Source organism: Balaenoptera borealis (genome assembly GCF_965194805.1).
Source record: "Balaenoptera borealis genome assembly, chromosome: 5".
NCBI classification, from domain to species: domain Eukaryota; kingdom Metazoa; phylum Chordata; class Mammalia; order Artiodactyla; family Balaenopteridae; genus Balaenoptera; species Balaenoptera borealis.
This window is the reverse complement of record NC_138862.1, coordinates 49,488,264-49,509,901: the sequence shown is the minus strand read 5'-3', so window position 1 is coordinate 49,509,901 and position 21,638 is coordinate 49,488,264. Positions and strand designations below refer to the sequence as shown.

Below are 21,638 nucleotides of genomic sequence, written 5' to 3'. Positions count from 1 at the left end.
CCTGGAACGTTTGTTAAAACACAGTTAAAACTGTGCCCAGCAGTAACCAGGGCATATTAAAAAGGAAAAAAAAAAAAAAAAGGGCTTTGTAACATCAGTGTAACTACAGAGCCTCAACACACTTAGCAGGAAAAACAACAAATCATCAAGCTCATTCCTTTTTACCTTTTATACTCCTGGGAATCACAGTCACCCAATCAGGTCCACTGGAGTTGATTGGCATTTTGATATTGACACCACTTGAAAGAGGAATAAAAAGAGTACAAGCTTAGGATTCAGGAACATTTATTTTCTAATATGTATCTTTATTTGCAAATTTTTAAATGGACAGGATTTCACAAAGCTTTACTAAGATGAAATATTCTTATAAATGTTAATCAATAAAATTGATAATTAATAAACTAGGTATATTATAATAAGCAGGTTATATGGATACATAAACTGAATAAGAATTAAACAAGTTTTTAGTTTTTCACTGCTTCGCCCTTAGAGTGCAAACTCCAAAATGACAAATTCTGTTTGAATTATTTACTTCCCTTGGACTCAGAGAATGGCTCACACTGATGAGAATGTCTATTTTGTCACTACTTAGTTTTCAGGCTGCAAGACTACGGAGCATTGAGTCATATGTCAGATTCCTTAGGCCTCGCCCAGAGCTGAGATGAGTCCTACCTGGGGACATGTGTCCCCAGATACGTGCTCATGCATGTACTCTGTTCATCATTACTATGGCTCCGTAGTGTCTGTTCCCCTTAATAAAACATGTACTCCTCAAAGACATGGATTATGTCCCATTCATCTTTCATCTTCAGTACTTAGCACAGGCCCTGGACTAGAGTCCATGCTCAGAAAATATCTGATAGAGGGCTGTTTGAGAAGGAGGGGACAGTGGAGTCCAGGAGAAGTATACTGAAAACCTGGTGTAACTATTCCAGAAACTGGGTCATAATACGTAGGCCTCTTGCACTTAGACCAAAAACAAACAAAAAAATAAAATGCTAACTTTCCAAGCTCGATATGGGAACTTGCAGTCATGATATTTCATTTCATCAAAAATCAATTCAAAACAGATTTGTTCTTAAATAATTCTTAAGCTTCTACTATGTACCAGGCACTATCCTAGCTGCTAGGGATATAATAACAGTAAACAAAGCACACAGCATCGGGAATTCCCTGGAGGGCCAGTGGTTAGGACGCTACGCTTTCACTGCCGAGGGCCCAGGTTCGATCCCTGGTTGGGGAACTAAGATCCCACAAGCCAAGTGGCGCAGCCAAACAAAAAAAAACCCAGCATCTCCTCCTTCGTGGCACTGACATTCTAATGAATGAGGGAGACAGACAACAAGGAAGGAAGGAATTATAGGGGGCTATGTTAGAGAATAACAGCATTTCATGGATTATAAAAGTGACAATTAATATACATGACTTTAAGAGAGCACATATAAACTACTTTCATGAGTTTAAAGCTTTAAGGTAAGGAAAAGAAGAAACCTTCACCACTGTAATTTTCTTGTAAAAATGTTTACTCTCAATCTAATCATGCAGAAACAATAAAGCAGCAAATCCAAATTAGGCAACATTCTACAAAAACAGCAACATCAAAATTGTCAATGTCGTAAAAACCAAAACAAGTTAGAGAACTCTTCTGGACTAAAAGATTAAAGAGACAACTAAACAGATTGTGTGTGATCAGAGATTCAGTTAAAATAAAAGAGATAGCAATAAAGGATATTATTGGGACAACTGGATAAACTTGAATATAGACTGCATATTAAATAACAACGTTGTGTCAATGATAAAAGACCCAAGTGTGATCACTGTGTCATGGTTATACGTTGGAGAAAGTCCTAGGAGATGCATACGCCTGGGGTGCAGTGCCATGATGCCTGCACCTTACTCTCAAATGGTCTGAGGGGAAAGAATTATACACAAATACACACATATAAACACATAGAAAGAGAGAAAGCAAATGTGGCAAAACATAACAATGGTGAGTCTAAGTTAAAGATATGAAAAACTGATGAACTCATAAAAGTGCTAACAAAAGATCAAGATGAAAAAAAAAATTAATTACATGGGACTGAGTGAACTGATGAGGATGAGTATAATTTTTGTGACTTTCTGTCTGAATTTAAAAAAAAAAAAATCCCACAAGGACTCAGAGGCAAAGAATATACAAATCAATTTTCACTGCAAAGTAAAGGAGCTGTTACAGTGGAGGACTACTGGACTGAATGTCAATATTATGACATAGTATGAGTGTGTTTCATGTTTGGTAATTGCAATCATTGTTGCTTTTGTTGTGGTCATCCATGTACAATGCTTCGTGTCAGTCTATTTATCTCTTGTAAAAATAAAATACAGTGTGTGTGTGTGAAAAAAAAAAAAAAAAAGAACCAATCTCCAAGATCCCTCAATAATTCAAAAAAAAAAAAAAGATATATGGGTGCTCACTCTTGTTATTCCTGCAGGGTTTCTACAGATCTGAACTTTTTTAATACAAAGTTAGAAAGAAAAAAAAAGTATAAATCATGCTAAAATAAAAGGGAAGCTTTTAATATGATAAGCTCATTCTTTCAAAAGACATTCTCTTATTATCAGAATCTTTTAAGCAAAGTACTATGGTTCTTTCTAAAACCAACACTTTTTTTTTTTTCCTTGAGAGATTAGATCACCTTAATTGTCCAACTGTCATTTGGGAACCAAAGACCAAGGCTAAGCTTCTTAATCCTTTTCTGAATTAAGCAACATTACGAGCCACCAAGGAAGGAGGTAAAAATGAGCGTAGCTTAACATATTCAGGCCATGAGCTCAAAATACTACACTCAAAGATCCCTCAAAGGGCTTCCCTGGTGGCGCAGTGGTTGAGAGTCTGCCTGCCAATGCAGGGGACGCGGGTTCGAGCCCTGGCCTGGGAAGATCCCACATGCCGCGGAGCAACTGGGCCCGTGAGCCACAACTACTGAACCTGCGCGTATGGAGCCTGTGCTCCGCAACAAGAGAGGCCGCGATAGTGAGAGGCCCGCGCACCGCGATGAAGAGTGGCCCCCGCTTGCCGCAACTAGAGAAAGCCCTCGTACAGAAACGAAGACCCAACACAGCCAAAAATGAATAAATAAATAAATAAATAAATAATTTAAAAAAAAAAAAGATCCCTCAAATGATCAATTTCAATCTTTCTCTTTTTCTTTTCAGTTAGCCTAATGCAAAATTTCAGATTTTTAACAGAGTAAACAATGCAAAAAGAAATCTGTATCAGGACTCTGTCAAATGTTTGGTTTCCAAAAACTTATGCCACCTCAAACGCTTTCCCAGAAAACTTCCAGGTAAGTAGAATTTTTTTTAATGATTCTACTACAAAGTACCATCAGCCAGCCTCATCCAGGATATGCAAGTAAAGGCAGGGGCAGACATTATTTTATCCTTCTGGATTCACAGGTGTTCTTTGATTTTAATGGTAGGATTTAGTGTTAGGAACATTTTAAATTTTACACTAACTTAATTCTCTAACCTTTTTCCCACTTTTTTCCACGTGGAATTTCAGTAAATTACATGCTATGCTTCCTCCTCTTTGCTAAGCCACTAAGTAGACTGACAACACAACTCTAAAAGGGAGTAAGACTTTAAAAAATGGTCCACATCAAAAAAAATCTTAAAAAAAAAAGTTATTTAAAATAAAATAAAAGGGGGTAACTGAACAGTCTTCATACATAGGCAAAAAGTACACAGAAATAAAATCATCTGCTCATAGTCATTGATAAATAATGTGTCTAAGATCTGAATCCAAGAACAAAACTAAAGTCCTTTTATACTGAGCCACAAAAAACTAGGCAGTCCCCTCGAGAACAGTACAGCGAATACAATGGGAGTAGTGCTCCCTCTGCTGGCCTTCTAAAAGCATGGCATCAAATATGTACTTGAAACTGTTACGACCAAAAGCTGACTCAGGAAGTAAAAAATCAGAGTTTCATTTTAGGAGCTCCTACAGACCACATATCTTATGGTAGGAACTTTTCCCCCACCAAGTAATGAGTGGACATAAAACATTAAAAGTTTTAGAGTGCCCAGATACACTCAACAAAGATCCCTCTCTACAAGGGAATTGTTTTTTTTTAATAAATTTATTTATTTTTAATTTTTATTTTATTTTTGGCTGCATCAGATCTTTGTTGCTGCGTGCGGGCTTTCCCTAGTTGTGGCGAGCGGGGGCTACTCTTCGTTGCAGTGTGTGGGCTTCTCTTTGTGGTGGCTTCTCTTGTTGTGGAGCATGGGCTCTAGAGCACAGGCTCAGCAGTTGTGGCGCACGGGCTTAGTTGCTCCGCAGCATGTGGGATCTTCCCGGACCAGGGCTTGAACCCGTGTCCCCTGCATTGGCAGGTGGATTCTTAACCACTGTGCCACCAGGGAAGCCCAGGGGAATATTTTAAAAGTATAGATTTCATTTAAAAATAAAAAATGTTTTACATTCTCTCCAATAATTGTACTTTCTGACTATGTTATTTTTCTTTTTATTCCTTAAGAATGTTATTTTATTTCAGAACTATATGGAATGCAATAATTTCAACAACTATTAACCTTCAAAAATACAGTTTGCTATGGTATTCCTGGCTTCCCATGCTTATCATTAAATCAATCCAGCAATGTTACCATATTCATAGTCTTTTTCCTATCAATAAATGTTTATATGATTTTAACAACTAATAATATGTCACTTAAAACTTTTTTCAGTTTATTAGACATGAAGCTAAAACACTAGCCTGACTATAAGACCTCTAGCAGCCCTGTTCTTGGATGATTTTTTTTATCTGTTCTGTGAATAACTGATCTTGCTTATACAGATATGCTATGCAATTCTGAAGTTAAAGATATTAAGGTAAAAGAACAAAAATTTAAGGTCATTAATTTGAACTGAAATAAGCATGCTAATCACAAAATATAAATATTTATTTTCTTACCACCTCTCCTGAATTGGGCCAAGTTCAGAAAGATATAAGAAGCACATAACCAAAACAAGAAAGTCTCCTAAGTAGGACAAAGACAATGGAAAGGGACCTATTAAATTACCCCCTAGAGCAAGGAGCATGTACCTCTGGAAGAAAGCATTCTCTGCAGCAGTTAGGAGGCCCTTCAGGTATCCGCCCTTGAAATGGTTAATTCTGCTACTGCAAGGAAGCTTCTTTGGTTTGAAGCAGAACCAGGGTTCTCCGGTATAGAGATCCGTAAAGTTGCACAGAGGAAGACTCCCAGGAAGACACACGTTACACTCTGTAGTTTCAGAAATTCTTCCTGAACGGAAGAGGCTCTTGAAATAGACCCTGTCTGGTTTCTCTTCCTGTAGGTTCTGAAGAACTCTGATCCCTTCACTGGGGTGGACCAGAGATATGGACACTTTAACTCTGCCTGGCCAGAGCAGAGTAAAAAAGACCTTGTAAAACCCATTCTGGTAGTCCACCACTCTACCCACGGCCCCTGCCTGCAGCTTAGGGGAGTGGATTCTGGCCTGCAGGTAGTCTCCACCATACTTCTTGGGCTTTCTTTGAAAATCCTGTACATGAACCAGCACCTCTAGCTGGCTTCCCACCTTGAAGAAGGCTGCAGAGTTCAAGATGACAAAGTAGCTGGAAGAAGGGTCAGTGCTCTTCAAAAAGGGGACTGGACCCACATCAGGCACCTGCCACTGTAAGGCGGCCAACAAGGAGTCCTCCTCCAGGCGCTCCCGGCTGGACAGAGTCTGGTGCTCATAGCCACAGTAAGGATTCCGGCTAATTCCTGTCACCTGGGAGAAAACAAACTGTCCACCACTGTCGATGAATGTGGCTGCTGCAGTCTCATGGTCCAAGTACTGAAGAGAAAGACACAAACAGAAACCACAGCTACAATAAATCTCCTTATAGTCAACAAATAAATCCTTGCTTCAGCTTAAATTTTAATAAAACTTACTTGAGATGACATTGTTTCAAAACCCACAGCTCACCAGTTTTACAGGTTCCCACAGCAAATATCAGAGAAAAATCCCTTTGGTGCTTCCAGAAGGAGAAAGGGAAAAGGAATCATTTTGAAGGACAGTAGTCCCCCTTTATCCACAGGAGATACTTCCAAGATCCCCAGTGGATGCCTGAAACTGTAGGTCACATCAAACCCTATATATACCGCTTTTTCCTATACATATATACCTATGATAAAGTTTAATTTATAAATTAGGCACAGTAAGAAATTAACAATAACTAATAATAAAATAGAACAATTATAATAATATACTAGAATAAAAGTTATGTGAATGAGGTCTCTGTCAAAATATCTTTTTTTTCTAATTTATTTGGCAGCACTGGGTCTTAGTTGCGGCATGCAGGATCTTTGTTGTGGTGTGCGGGATCCTCATTGCCGCGTGTGGGATCTTTCAGTTGCAGCATGCAAACTCTTAGTTGCAGCATGCGAAGTCTTAGTTGCAGTCATGCGTGTGGGATCTAGCTCTCCAACCAGGGATTGAACCCGGGCCCCCTGCACTGGGAGCACGGAGTCTTAGCCACTGGACCACCAGGGAAGTCCCTCTCTCAAAATATCTTATTAGTGTACTGTCCTTCTTCTTCTCGTGATGGTGTAAAAGGATAAAAGGCCTATGTGATGAGATGAAGTGAGGTGAATGACGCAGGCATTGTGACGTAGCGTTAGGCTACTACTGACCTTCTGACAACACGTCAGAAAAAGGATCATCTGTGTCGGGTGATCGTGGATTGAGCTACAATGATGTCAGTGGTTGTGGATCCTGGGTGGGAAACAGCAGGATGGCACAAGATTTCACGACACTACTCAGAACAACACACAATTTCAAACTGGTAAGTTGTTTATTTCTGGAATTTTCCATTTAATATTTTCAGATCATGGTTGACCATGGGTAAATGACACCACAGAAAGCGAAACAGTGGATGGTGGGACTACTGAATACCAGAATATTCCATTCTTCTTAACAAGGCCTGCCCTCAAGAAAAACTATTTTACCAGAGCCTAACCTACTGAGGTTTTACCAGAGCCTAACCTACCGAGGTTCTATAAGAGCCTAACCAAACTGAGGTAAGGGACATACCCAACTCCAGCCCACTCTAACCATTCTATCCAATTTAAGGGTTGGGGGTAAGACTAAGAAACAATTCTGAAGTTCACAGACTCACTAAAGGACTGAGGATCATAGGACTATAAAATGTTTCACCTCCCCTACACCTCACCCCCACACCACTAAAAGCCTATTTATTGGAGTTCGTTTTACCCAGTACATCATGTCCAGCTTTCAACAACAATTACAAGACATACTAAAAGGAAAAAAATACAGCAATTATCAAGGGACAGGAGGGAGGAATTAGGAATATTTTGTTATTAATAAGGCACCTGCACTACCCATGAAGCTGTATGGTATTATTTGATAGTGGACTTGAGTTGCTTGTAAATGCATACTGAAAACTCTAGGGCAACCACTTAAAGTAAAATGAGAAATATAACTGATACACTAAGAAAGGAGACAAAGTGGAATCTATAAAATGCTCAATTAGGGACTTCCCTGGTCGTCCAGTGGTTAAGGTTCCGCCTTCCAATGCAGGGGATGCAGGTTCCATCCCTGGTCAGGGAACTAAGATCCCACATGCTGCGGGGCAACTAAGCCCACGCGCCACAACTACTGAGCCCAAGCACCTCAACTAGAGAGCCCGCATGCCACAACTACAGAGCCCACGCATTCTGGACCCTAAGCACCACAACTAGAGAGAAGCCCGTGTGCCACAACTAGAGAGAAGCCCGCACGCCACAACTAGAGAGTAGCCCGCATGCCACAACTAGAGAGTAGCCCTCGTGCTGTACAAAGAGCCTGTGTGCAGCAACGAAAGATCCCTCATGCCACAACTAAGACCCCATGCAACCAAAAATAAAAATAAATAAATAAAATAAATATATTTTTTTAAATGCTCAGTTAAAACCACAAGAGTCAGAAAAAGAGCAGAAGACAAAAATAGGAACAAAGAACAAGGACAATGAATAGAAAACAGTAACAACTATGGCAGGTATTAATCCAACTATATCAATAATCACCTTGAACATCAATGGACTAAAGGCACCAGTTAGAAGACAGAGGTTGTCAGACTCAATTATATGTTGTCTCTAGGAAACCTACTTTAAATATAAACACTTATATAGATTAAAAGTAAGTGGATGGAGAAAGATATACCAGGTTAGAACTAATCAAAAGAAAGCAGGAATAGTTATATTAACTTCAGACAGAGTAGACTTCAGAGCAAGGAAATTCATCAGAGATAAAGAAGGATATTACATAATAATAAAAGGGTCGGGGCTTCCCTGGTGGCACAGTGGTTGAGAGTCTGCCTGCCAATGCAGGGGACACGGGTTCGAGCCCTGGTCTGGGAGGATCCCACATGCCACGGAGCAACTAGGCCCGTGAGCCACAATTACTGAGCCTGCGCGTCTGGAGCCTGTGCTCCGCAACGGAAGAGGCCGCGATGGTGAGAGGCCCGCGCACCGCGATGAAGAGCTGCCCCCGCTCGCCCCCGCTCGCCCCCGCTCGCCGCAACTAGAGAAAGCCCTCGCACAGAAACGAAGACCCAACACAGTCATAAATAAATAAATAAATAAAATTTTAAAAAAAGGGTCAATTCTCCAAGAAGACATAACAATCTTTAACATGTATGTGCCTAACAACAGAAAGTCAAATATGTGAGGCAAACACTGATAGAACTGCAAGAAAAAATAGATGAATTCACTATTGTAGTTAAAGTCTTCAATACCCCACTATCAGAAATGGATGGATCCAGCAAGCAGAAAGTCAGTGAGGACACAGTTGAACTCAACAGCACCACCAATCAACTAGATATGATGGGCATCTATAAACTACTTACCTAGCAACAGCAGATTACACATTCTTCTCAAGCTCACATGAAAGATGCACAAAAACAGATCATATTCTGGGCCATAAAACATACCATAAAAAATTGAAAAGAATAGAAATCATACAATGTCTGCTCTTAGACTACAATGGAATTAAACTAGAAATTAATAACAGAAAGATAGCTAGGAAATCCCCAAATACCTGGAGATTAAACAACACGCTTCTGGGAATTCCCTGGCAGTCCAGTGCTTAATACTCCACGCTCTCAGTGCTGAGGGCCCAGGTTCAATCTCTGGTCGGGGAACTAAAAAAATCTCACAAGCCACGAGGGGTGCCCAATAAATAAACAAACAAATAAATAAATAATATAACATAAACAACACACTTCTAAATAAAACAAGGGTCAAAGAAGAAATATCAATAGAAAATTTAAATCTTTTTAGTTAAATGAAAATGAAAACACAACTTATCAAAATTTACGGGATGCCGTAAAAGTAGGTCTTAGAGGGAAATTTACAGCACTGAATGCACATTATTAGAAAAGAGGAAAGATCTAAAATCAATCATCTAAACTCCAACCTTAGGAAACTAGAAAAAGAAAAGCAAATCAACTCCAAAGTAAGGAGAAGAAAAGAAATTAGAAATTAGAGCAGAAATCAATGAAACTGAAAACAGGAAATCAATAGAGAAAAGATAATGAGGCCAAAAGCTGGTTCTTTGAAAAGATCAATAAAATCAATAAGCCTGCAGCAAGGCTAACTAAGGAAAAAAGACAGGACACAAATTACCATTATCAGAAATGAAAGAAGAGACATCACTACAGATCCCATAGACATTAAAAGAATAATCAAGGGACTTCCCTGGTGGTGCAGTGGTTAGGAATCCGCCTGCCAATGCAGGGAACATGGCTTCAAGCCCTGGTCGGGGAAGATCCCACATGCTGCGGAGCAACTAAAACCATGCGCCACAACTACTGAGCCTGCGCTCTAGAGCTCGCAAGCCACAGTTACTGAAGCCTGCACGTCTAGAGCCCATGCTTCGCAACAAGAGAAGCCACTGCAATGAGAAGCCCGCGCACCGCAATGAAGAGTAGTCCCTGCTCACCACAGCTAGAGAAAGCCAGCGTGCAGCAACGAAGACCCAACACGGCCAAAAATAAATAGGTAAATAAATAAATAAATTTTTTAAAATTAATTTATTTATTTATTTATTTTGGCCGTGTTGGGTCTTCGTTTCTGTGCAAGGGCTTCCTCTATTTGCGGCAAGCAGGGGCCACTCTTCATCGCGGTGCACGGGGCTCTCACTATCGCGGCCTCTCTTGTTGTGGAGCACAGGCTCCAGACGCGCAGGCTCAGTAGTTGTGGCTCACAGGCCCAGCTGCTCCGTGGCATGTGGGATCTTCCCAATCCAGGGCTTGAACCCGTTTCCCCTGCATTGGCAGGCAGATTCTCAACCACTGCGCCACCAGGGAAGCCCTAAATAAATTTTTTAAAAAAGGATAATCAAGGAATACCACGAACAACTCTATACCCACAAATTTGATAACTGAGATGAAATGCACCAATTCCTTGAAAGATACACTCTGCCAAAACTCATGCAAGAAGAAACAGATCATCTGAATAGGCCTATAATTTCTAGTAAAGAATGTGGATCAACAATTAATGACCTTTCAAAACGGACACCACCAGGCCCAGGTGGGATTCATTGATGAATTCTACCAAATATTTAAGGAAGAAATTGTATCAATTCTCTACACTCTCTGTCAGAATATAGAAGCAGAGGGAATACTTCCTAACTCTTTCTATAAAGCCAGCATTACCCTAATACCAAAACTAGACGACATTACAAGAAAACTACAAATTTCCCTCATAAACACAGATGTAAAATCATCAACAAAATATTAACAAATCAAATCCAACAATGTGTAAAAAGAATCATACACCATGACCAAGTGGGATTTATCCCAGGTATGCAAGAAAGTGCCTTAATAGAACTCCAGTGCTTTCCAAAGACCATGTTTTACACCCTCTTAGAACTGGTCCTTAATCTTCACTTTGGCCTTTCTGCTTAGAAGATGACCTTATAAGGACTTCAGTCTTTTCTAGTTTGGACATTAATTGTTATTTATATTGTGGCATTTTACATACTGTAAAATACTGTACATACACAATGGCTACATACTGTACAACACAATGGCTTTCTAATATTTTGTATCTCAAAATTTTATGCTCTGTCTCTAAATTTCAGATGTTTAAGCTCTTTTCTTATTAGTGAGCAGATCTGCCTGTTTGACAATAAAGTTTTCTACCAAAAAAAAAAAAAAACTCACCTTAGAGCCTTGTAAAATTTCACAGGTAAAGAAAAGGTCCTAATAGCTTGCAGAAAGGAGAACAATGTTACCAATAAAAAAACAAGAATTAGATTAGCATTAGCCTTGTCTTTTGCTATACTGGACACTAGAAGACAGTGGAGCAAAGTTTTAACGTTCTGAGGGAAAAGGATTTTGAATACAGCATTCTAAATCCAAATACAAATCATACATGAGGGCAAAATAAAGACAATTTCAGACATGTAAGCTTTGTTCCCATGTGCCCTTTCAGAAAAACATTATTTGAAGATTTAACCCAGTAAAATGGAAAGAAAAATCCAAGGAAGTGAAAGACATGAGCAACAGTGAAACCAACCCAGGAATTCAGGGAAAAGCAAACTCAGAATAACAGCTGGGCAACAGGTCAAGACAATAATCAGTGAACACTGAAATAGGAAGATAGAGGGCTCTGAGGGGGAAAAAAAAACAAAATGCCTTGAAGAAGCAAGTGGAGGGACTTCCCTGGTGGTCCAGTGGTTAAGACTTCGCCTTCCAATGCAGGGGGTGAGGGTTCGATCCCTGGTCAGGGAACTGGGATGCCACATGCCTCGCGGCCAAAAAACCAAAACATAAAACAGAAGCAATATTGTGGCAAATTCAATAAAGACTTTAAAAATGGTCCACATCAAAAACATCTTTAAAAAAAAAAAAAAGGAGAAGAAGCAAGTGGACTCAATTCAACAAATCATATGAAGGAAAATCCTCATGACATGTTACAGAAGGTAGTATTTTCTCTCATCAGAAAGAAAAGGCAACTAGCACTCCAGGAAAAAAAAAAAAAACAAGAAGAGGTATAAGAAAGTCATCATTAAAATATGAAGCAAATTAAAATGCAGCATGATTAAGCAACTGAGGTAGTGTATAAAAAAGATCCATTTGACCTTGGTGTTTGGGACATTCTCCATCAAGAGATATAGATTTGGTTTCAAAGGATCATGTTCTATATTGACTAACATTTACATGATTATCATAATGTTATATTTTTTAAGTATAAGAATCAATCCAGGGTTTCCCTGGTGGTGCAATGGTTGAGAATCTGCCTGCCAATGCAGGGGACACAGGTTCGATCCCTGGTCTGGGAAGATCCCACATGCCGTGGAGCAACTAAGCCCATGCACCGCAACTACTGAGCCTGTGCTCCAGAGCCTGTGAGTCACAACTACTGAGCCCACGTGCCACAACTACTGAAGCCCCCGTGCCTAGAGCCCGTGTTCCACAACGAGAGAAGCCACCGCAATGAGAAGCCCGCACACCGCAACAAAGAGTAGCCCCCGCTTGCCGCAACTAGAGAAAGCCCGTGCGCAGCAATGAAGACCCAATGCAGCCAAAATTAAATAAATTAAATAAATAAATTTTTTTAAAAAAAGAAGCAATCCATAAAGAGTACACGTTAGCCTTAATTATAGTTAGAGCAATAAAACTAAAGATTATAAAGCCTGATGATGCAAAAGTTATACGCTAGCTAACAGAAGTCAAATGTAAAATAATGCAGAAGTGCTTTTCTTCCTCACTTACAGGAGGGAGTTAAAATGTGCTATCTAATGCTATTAGGGAAAGAAAAGGTCTAAATACATTATTTTAATGCACAGAAATAAAAATAATTTTACAAAGTTTAGAAAGAGAGTGACAGAAAGTGTGAGTCAGCAGAAGACGTCATCTTTCATTATCTTAACAGGAACAGCAGTATCAACCAACATCTACTAAGCACCTATTCGCTGGACACTCTTTTGAAGACTTTACATAAATCTTTTAATACAATGTTTAAATTATCCCATGAGATAAGTCCTATTATTATGCCATATGATAGATAAGGAAACTGAGGCAATGAATGGCTTGATAATTTGCCCAAGGTCACATAGGTTATAAGCAGCAAACCTCGACTAGAACCCAAGCAGTCTGAGTTCGGTCTGTGTTTTAACTTAACCAACCATGCTGCACTGCCTGACGCAGAAAGGTCAGAAGGTACAGTGTAAAGCTGACAAAACAAGATATAACTGTGCAATGTGTAATTAGTGCTAACTAAGCAAATAATTAAAAACAAGCAGTTACATCCAAGAAACAACATTGAGAGTGAAGACTGGGGAGGGAATTCAATTACGTACTTAATACCACTCTCTATTCTTTCAAGTGTTTTATACTTTTCATTAATTATTTTCTTAATAGACAGAAGGACAGATGAACAAATGGATGGGAAAAATAGCTATGTACCTGCAATGCTGTGATTTGTAAGAAATATGCATTTGGTCTTCATCCACAGTTCCTGGCTCACAGCTCCCAAAATCCTTGGCAGCGATAAGAGCAATGGCAGCATCTTTTGCTGTAATATTTGGTTTCGTGTCCTCCGTTCCTGAAAACACTTCAGAGTCATAAACGGGAAATGGGTGCCTTGTTCTTCGTTACAAGCCCCTTTCCACCCATCAGGGTGTATGTTACTGAGGTGGCTTTTGGAAAGCACCTGAGGATAGGGGCTGGTTGGGTTGTCAGGAGAACCAACCATGATTAGAAGGTTGGAACTTTCAGTCCCACCCTTGACCTCCACCCCTGGAGGCTGAATCAATAACACCTATGGAATAAAGCCTCCATAAAAACCCAAAAGGATGGGGTTTGGAGAGCTTCCGGGTTGGTGAACACATGGAGATTCAAGGAGAATGGTGCACTCAGAGCATGGAAACTCTATATCCTTCCCATATACCTTGCCCTATGCATCTCCTCCTTCTGGCTGTTCCTGAGTTAAAATTGTTTATAATAAACCAGTAATCTTGTAAGTAAAATGTTTCTCTGATTTCTGTGAGCTGCTCTAGCAAATTAATTGAAGCCAAGACAGAGATCATTGGAACTTCTGATCTATAGTCAGTCAGAAGCACAGGTGACAACCTGGACTTGTGACTGGCATCTGAAGTTGGGGTTGGGGGAGAGTCTTATAGGACTGAGCCCTTAACCTGTGGGATCTGATGCTATCTTCAGATAGACAGTGTTGTTACCAAACCAAACTTGGGTCCACTCGCCTGCTCACAGTAAAGCCAATCTACTGACACCAGGTTGTGGGGAAGTAAAGTGCAGCGTTTATTGTAAAGCGCCAAACTAGGAGTCCAGGGCAGCTAGTGCTCAGAAACACCCCAACTCCCGAATGGGTTTCAGGGAAGCATGTTTTAAAGGGAAGGGGAGGGAGGGGAGTCACAGAGTATATGATCAGCTCGTGCACAGTTCTCTGACTGGTTGATGGTGTGGTAGCAAGGCGGTGTCACAGGGGTTAACATTATCAATCTTCAGGTTCCAGATGGTCTGGGGGCTATGTGCTCATGATCATCAAATAGTTAACTTCTTCTATTTGGTGGGGGTTTTAGCATCTGTAAAACAACTCAGGAATGTGTATCAGATACTGTTATCTATGTATTTCAGGGAGGAACTATAGATACTGTGACTGCCATGTGGCTGATTTACTGTTTCAATTGTTACCAGTTCTCCTGGCCCAACTGCTACTTTTGTCACTATATTGTCCTTTCAATCATTAATTCCTGGGCCAGGCTTTTGTGACTCTTGGGAGGCCTGAGAAACTACAGCTTTTCTTCAAAGGACAGGCAGGCAGAGGGACCTGGGGGAGGGGGTCTGTCCAGGAAGGGCCCATAGGGTCCTGCTCAGTTAGTGTCAGAATTGATTTGAACTGTAGGTCACCCTGCTGGTGTCCAAGAATTGCCTGGTGGTATGGAAAAATCCCCCCTACCCACACTGGAAATTGGGTGCAGGACCTTTTTAGTACCTAACCCAGGGAACTGCATCTGACATTATGCAATAAGTTAAATTGCAAGGGAAAACAACAACAGCAAAGCAAAACTGAAAACCACTCTCCTCAATAGCTAGTATTACCTGTTATAAACCACTTAAACAAGGCCTCAGGCTCCCCATCTACGCCAAATCACTTCAAAATCCTATACGAGGTAAACGTAATGCCAAACAAGGTAAAAATAATCCCAAAATACAAATGGATTTTTAATGATCTTCTTAGATTCTGTATTTTTTCCCTTTCATTTTACACTTGTATCCAGACACTCTCAATTAGAAGAATTTCATTAGGCTCCTTCATTTTAAAGGAACACACAGTATTATTTGTTCATTAAAAAGGGTAATAATGACTTTGAAAATTTTTCCCTAGCAGAGTTGACATCAGCATCATGACACGGCATAAGACATTCCTCCTTTTTTGTCCAAGACACTCCTCCTTTTTTGTCCCCCTTTTTAACAACAAATCAGGCACCCATCCAAAAACAAAAGTGCCTCTGTGGGAATTGTGGGATCCAGTACCACATGCCAAGGGACCTAGGAGGAGTCTCGACCACATGTGTATCTGGTAATAGGCAGATAAACCTCAGTGAAGACAGCAAAGCCAGTGAACTTGTCCCAATCCCTCTTGGCCACAGTCAGGGAAAACCTGGAGTGTGCTGACCCAGGCAGATACCAACAGATGAGAAAGAATTTGTAGAAATCCAGTCTTCCCAAGGGGAAATCCCAGAAAGAAAAAAAATACAAGTTTGGATGTGACTAAGAGGGTACGAGGAACTTTGCCAGCACTGCCCCTCCCCACACATAACAAGCCCAGGGCTGAACCACCCAGGAGTGCCCTCTTCCAAGAGGGAAAAGGAGAGTGGCAAGTAGCGCCCAGCTACCCCCACCGTGAAAGAAACCCATTTAACTCAGCAGCACTCCAAGTACTGAGGTGGGACCTCCATGACTGGAGGGAGGGAAGGGATCAGGAAAGAGGCAGATAAGAATATCAAAGGGCACTGAAGGGATGCAGTTCCTGCTAACTGTGCTCAGGACTTTAGCAGGGAGTCCGCCCACGAGCCCATGGGAGACCCTCACCCGACAATCTTTCCACAGAGCCCACGGGCACTCCCAATGCCCTGAGTGCTAAACCCACACCTCCCCACACTCTGGAACCAGCAGCTCCTGTGCATGCTCCCAAATGAGGCAGTAAGTGAGACTCTGCTAAACAGAACACTATCAGTTTCTGTGGACAAGGGAGAAACACAAACTTAAGCCATAGTGCCTCCTTCTGGAAAACAAAAGCTTAACAGCAGCTATCCTGGTGGATTGTAAGAAAAGGTTAAGAACTGTGCCACAAGAAGAAGCAAGACATGGGAAGCAAGTGTACCCATACAAGGGCAGAAAAAAACACAGATAAAACAGGACTAATGAACATTTTATCCCATCTAAAGGCAACTAGTAAGACAAGAGGAGGTATCTGCTATTTCAAGTGTGAAAGCAGCAATGCAAATGTACAAGGAACATAAAGAATCAAGGAAACATGTCATCACCAAAAGACAACAATAATCCTCCAATAACCAAGCTCAAAGGCACAGAATTAATGACCTAGAAGATAAAGAATTCAAAATAGCTGTTTGAGGAAACTGAATGAGCTACAATAAAACATAGACAAACAAGTCAAAATATACATGAACAAAATCAGAAACTTACAAAGAGATAGAAATCATAAAGAAGAAGCAAATGGAAATTTTGGAGCTGAAAAATTCCATGAATAAAATGAAAAAAATGCAATAGAGAGCATCTATAGCAAAGGAGATCAAATGGAAGACTGAATAAGGGAGCTAGAGGACAGGAACTTTGAAATAAACCAATCAGAAGAGAACACAGGAAAAAAAGAACGAAAAAGAGCATAGAAAGCTTACATGATCTATGCGATGCCACCAAATGTACAAATATTAGAATAATCAGGGTTTGAGAGAGAGGAGAGAGGGAAAAGGGGGCAGAGTTTATTTAAAGAAATAATAGCTGAGAACTTCCCAAACCTAGGGACATACTTGGACAACCAAGTTCAAGAAGCTAATAGATCACCCTATTATCTCTATGCAAAAAGACCTTCTCCAAGACACATTTTAATGAAACTGTCAAAAAACAAGCATAAAGAGAGAATCTTAAACACAGCCAAAGGAAAAAATATTGTAATCTACAAAAGAATGCCCATTCGGCTCTCAGTGGATTTCTAAGCAGAAAACCTACAGGTCAGGAGAGAGTGGATGACATATCCAAAGTGTTGAAAGAAAAAAACTGCCAGCCAAGAATACCCAGAAAAGTTATCCTTCAGATGTGAAGGAAAAATAAAGACTTTCCTTGACAGACAAAAGCTGAGGGAGTTCATCACCACTAGACCTGCCTTGCAAGAAATGTTGAAAGGAGTTCTTCAAGCTGAAATGAAAAGATGCTAGTGACATGAAAACATACAAAAGTGTACAACACACTGATGGAGATAAATATACAGATTTAGAAAACTCTAATTCTGTAATAGGATGGTGTGCTAACCACTTAACCACTTAACTATAGTATAAAGGTTAAAGAAAATAACTACAGCTACTATAACTTGTTAACAAATACACAGTACAAAAAGAGGTAAACTGTGACATCAAAAATATAAAAGGGAGGGAAAAAGGTGGAGCTTTGTGTGCAATTGAAGTTATGCTGTTATCAGCCTAAAATGGTCTGCTTTATCTATGAAATGTTTTATGTAACCAAGAAACAAAAACATAAAGAAAATTCACAAAAGCGAAAGAAATGAAAACAGAGCATACCACCATGGAAAATCACCAATTTACTAAAAAAGGAAGGCATAAACAGAGGGGAAAAGAAACAATGAAAATGCAAAACAAATAGAAAGCAATTAATAAGATAGCATTAAGAAGTCCTTATGTATCAATAAATACTCTAAATGTAAGTGGATTGAATTCACCAAACAAAAGGCACAGAGTGGCTGAATGAATAAAAAAATAAGACCCAACTACATGCAGCCTACAATAGATTCACTTCAGATTTCATGACATAAAAAGACTCAACATGAAGGGATGGAAAAAGACATTACATGCAAATAGAAACCAAAAGAAAGGGGGTTATCTATACTTATATGAGACAAAATAGGCTTTAAACCAAAACCAGTAACAAGAGATAAAGAAGATCATTATATGATGAAAAATGCATCAATACATCAAGAAAATATAAGAATCATAAATCTAAACCTACCCAATGTCAAAACACCTAAATCTATTATGCAAATACTAACAAAACTGAAGGGAAAAATAGACATCAATATAGTAATAGGAGGGGGTTTCAATACCCCAGTTTCAGCAATGGATGGATCCCCCAGACAGATAATCAATAAAGAAGCATTGGACTGGAACCATATATTAGATCAAATGAACCTAAGAGACGTTTATAGAACATTCAATCACAGCAGTAGAATACACATTCTTCTCAAGTGCACATGGAACATGCCCCAGTTTAGATCACATGATAGGCCACAAAGCAAGTCTTAGCAAATTTAAGAAGAATGAAATCATACCAAGTATCCTTTTTGACCACAATGGTATGAAACTAGACATCAACAACAAGAGGAAAGCTGGAAAATCTACAAATATGTAGAAATTAAACAACGTACTCCTGAACAACCAATAGATCAAAGAATAAGTCAAAAGATAATATTTTTAAATATCTCAAAACAAATGAAGCTGGAAATAACATACTAAAACCTATGGAAAACCTACCGCAAAAGCAGTTCTGAGAGGGATGTTCATAGCAATAAATGTATATATTAAGAAAACAGATCTCATGCAACCTAACTTTACACCTCAGGGAAGTAGAAAAAGAAGAACAAACTAAGCCCAAAGTTAGCAGAAGGAAAGAAATAAAGATCACAGTGGAAATAAATGAAATAAAGACCAGAAAAGCAACAGAAAAGATCAACAAAACTAAAAGCTGGTGTTAAAAATCAACACCAAAACTTCTCAAACTCTTCCAAAAAATTGAAAAGGAGAGGACACTCCCAAATTCACTTTATGAGACCAGCATTACCCTGATACCAAAGCCAGATAAGGACACTACAAGGAACTAAACTATAGGCCAACATCCCTGATGAATACAGATGCAAAACTTCTCAACAAAATATTAATTCAACAATATATTAAAAGGATATATACCATGGCTAAGTGGGATTTATCCCTGGGATGCAAGTATGATTCAGCATACACAAAACAATAAATGTGATACACCATATTAATAGAATGAAAACGCATTTGATAAAATACAACATCCTTTCATGATAAAAACCTCTCAACAAACTGGGTATAGAAGGTAAATTTAATAAAGGCTATTTACAACAAACCCACAGCTAATATCACACTCAATGGTGAAAGAGTAAAAGTTTTTATTCTAAAATCAAGAACAAGACAAGGATGCCCACAGTCACCACTCTGATTCAACATAGTACTACAAGTGTCAGCTAGAGTAATTAGGCAAGACAAAGAAATAAAAGGCATCCAAATCAGAAATGAAGAAGTAAAATTGTCATTATTTGAAGATGATATCATCTCATACGGTTGACCCTTGAACAATGCAGAGGTTAGGGGCACTTACCCTCCACACAGTCGAAAATCTGCATATAACTTATAGTCAGCCCTCCATATACACGGTTTCTCCATATCTGCAGTTCCACATCCATAGATTCAACCAACTGTGGATTATGTAGTACTGAAGTATTTACTACTGAAAAAAAATCCATGTATAAGTGAACCCATACAGTTCAAACCCATCTTGTTCAAGGGTCACCTGTATTTAGAAAATCCTAAAGACTCAATCAAAAAACTGTTGGAACTAATCAACAAATTCAGTAAAGCTGCAGGATATAAAATCAACATACAGAAATTAATTGCATTTCTATACACTAACAACAAAACATCTGGAAAAAAAATAAAGAAAACTATCCCATTCACAGTAGCATCAAAAACAATAAAATAATTAGGAATAAATTTAACCAAGGAAGTGAAAGATCTATACAATGAAAACTTTGATGAAAGAAACTGAAGTAGACATAAACAAATGGAAAGAGAGCCCATGTTCATAGACTGGAAGAATTAATATTGTTAAAACACCTATACTAACAGAGTCATCTATAGATCCCTATCAAAAAAAAACCCTATAAAAATTCCAATGGCATTTTCCACAGTAATAGAAAAAACAATCCTAAAATTTATGTGGAACAACAAAAGATCCCAAATAGCCAAAGCAATCCTGAGAAAAAAGAACAAAGCTAAAGGTATCACATGTCCTGATTTCAAACTGTACTACAAAGCTATAGTAATCAAAACAGTATGGTACTGGCATAAATACAGACATATAGACCAATGGAATACAATCAAGAGTTCAGAAATAAACCTCCACATAAACAGTCAACTAATATTTGATAAGGGAGCAAACAAATAATGAGGAAAGCATAGTCTCTTCAAAAATGGTGTTGGGAAAACTGGATAACCACAAACAAACAAATGAAATTGAACCCCTATCTTACACCACTCACAAAAATGAACTCAAAATGGATTAAAAACAAACATAAGATCTGATATTGTAAAATACTAGAAGAAGAAGCGCCTTGGCATCGGTCTTGGCAATGATTTTTTTAGATATGACACCAAAAGCACAAGCAACAAAAGCAAAAATCAACAAGGGGTATTACATCAAACTAGAAAGCTTCTGCACTGCAACAGATAGCTCCAATAAAATGAAAAGATAACCTATGGAATGGGAGAAATATTTGCAACCTATATATCAGATAAAGGGTTAATATCTAAAATATATAGAGAACTCATACAACTCAGTAAGAATAACAACAAAATCCAATTTTAAAAATGGGCAGAGGGGGACTTCCCTGGTGGCACAGTGGTTAAGAATCTGCCTGCCAATGCAGGGGACACACATCCAAGCCCTGTCCGGGAAGATCCCACATGCCGCAGAGCAACTAGGCCCATGCACCACAACTACTGAGCCTGCACTCTAGAGCCCGCGAGCCACAACTACTGGGCCCACATGCCTAGAGCCTGTGCTCCACAACAAGATAAGCCACCGCAATGAGAAGCCCATGCACTGCAACAAAGAGTAGCCCCCACTTGCCACAACTGGAGAAAGCCCGCACACAGCAACAAAAACCCAACACAGCCAAAAATACATAAATAAATAAACGGGCAGAGGAACTAAATAGACATTTTTTCCAAAGAAGACATCCAAATGGTGAATAGGTACATGAAAAGATGATCAACATCACTAATCATCAGGGAAATGCAAATCAATACCATGATAAGATATCACATCACACCTATTAGAATGGCTATCATAAGGAAGATAAAGAGGATAGGGAGAGAAGGGAACCCTTATACACTGTTGTTGGGAATGTAAATTAGTTCAGCTGCTACAGAAAACAGCATGAAGGTTCCTCAAAAAATTAAAAATTGAACTATCATATGATCCAGCAATCCCATTTCTGGGTATATATCCTAAGGAAATGAAAAAAGGTATAAAAAAAGATATCTGCACACCCGTGTTTACTGTAGCATT

At 39.3% G+C, this 21,638-nt stretch overlaps 1 protein-coding gene across 3 annotated transcripts in view; it reads right to left on the bottom strand.

Annotated features, from left to right (window-relative positions):
• Nucleotides 1-21,638, bottom strand: part of NXPE3 (neurexophilin and PC-esterase domain family member 3) — a 55,798-nt gene that overhangs the window by 20,833 nt on the left and 13,327 nt on the right. For all 3 annotated transcript variants that reach the window (XM_082392127.1, XM_082392128.1, XM_082392126.1), the window contains 2 exons: nucleotides 5,088-5,842; nucleotides 166-239 (listed from right to left, as the gene is read on the bottom strand). In XM_082392127.1, the coding sequence (XP_082248253.1) occupies nucleotides 166-239; nucleotides 5,088-5,842 (829 nt within the window). The remainder of the gene's footprint in view (nucleotides 1-165; nucleotides 240-5,087; nucleotides 5,843-21,638) is intronic.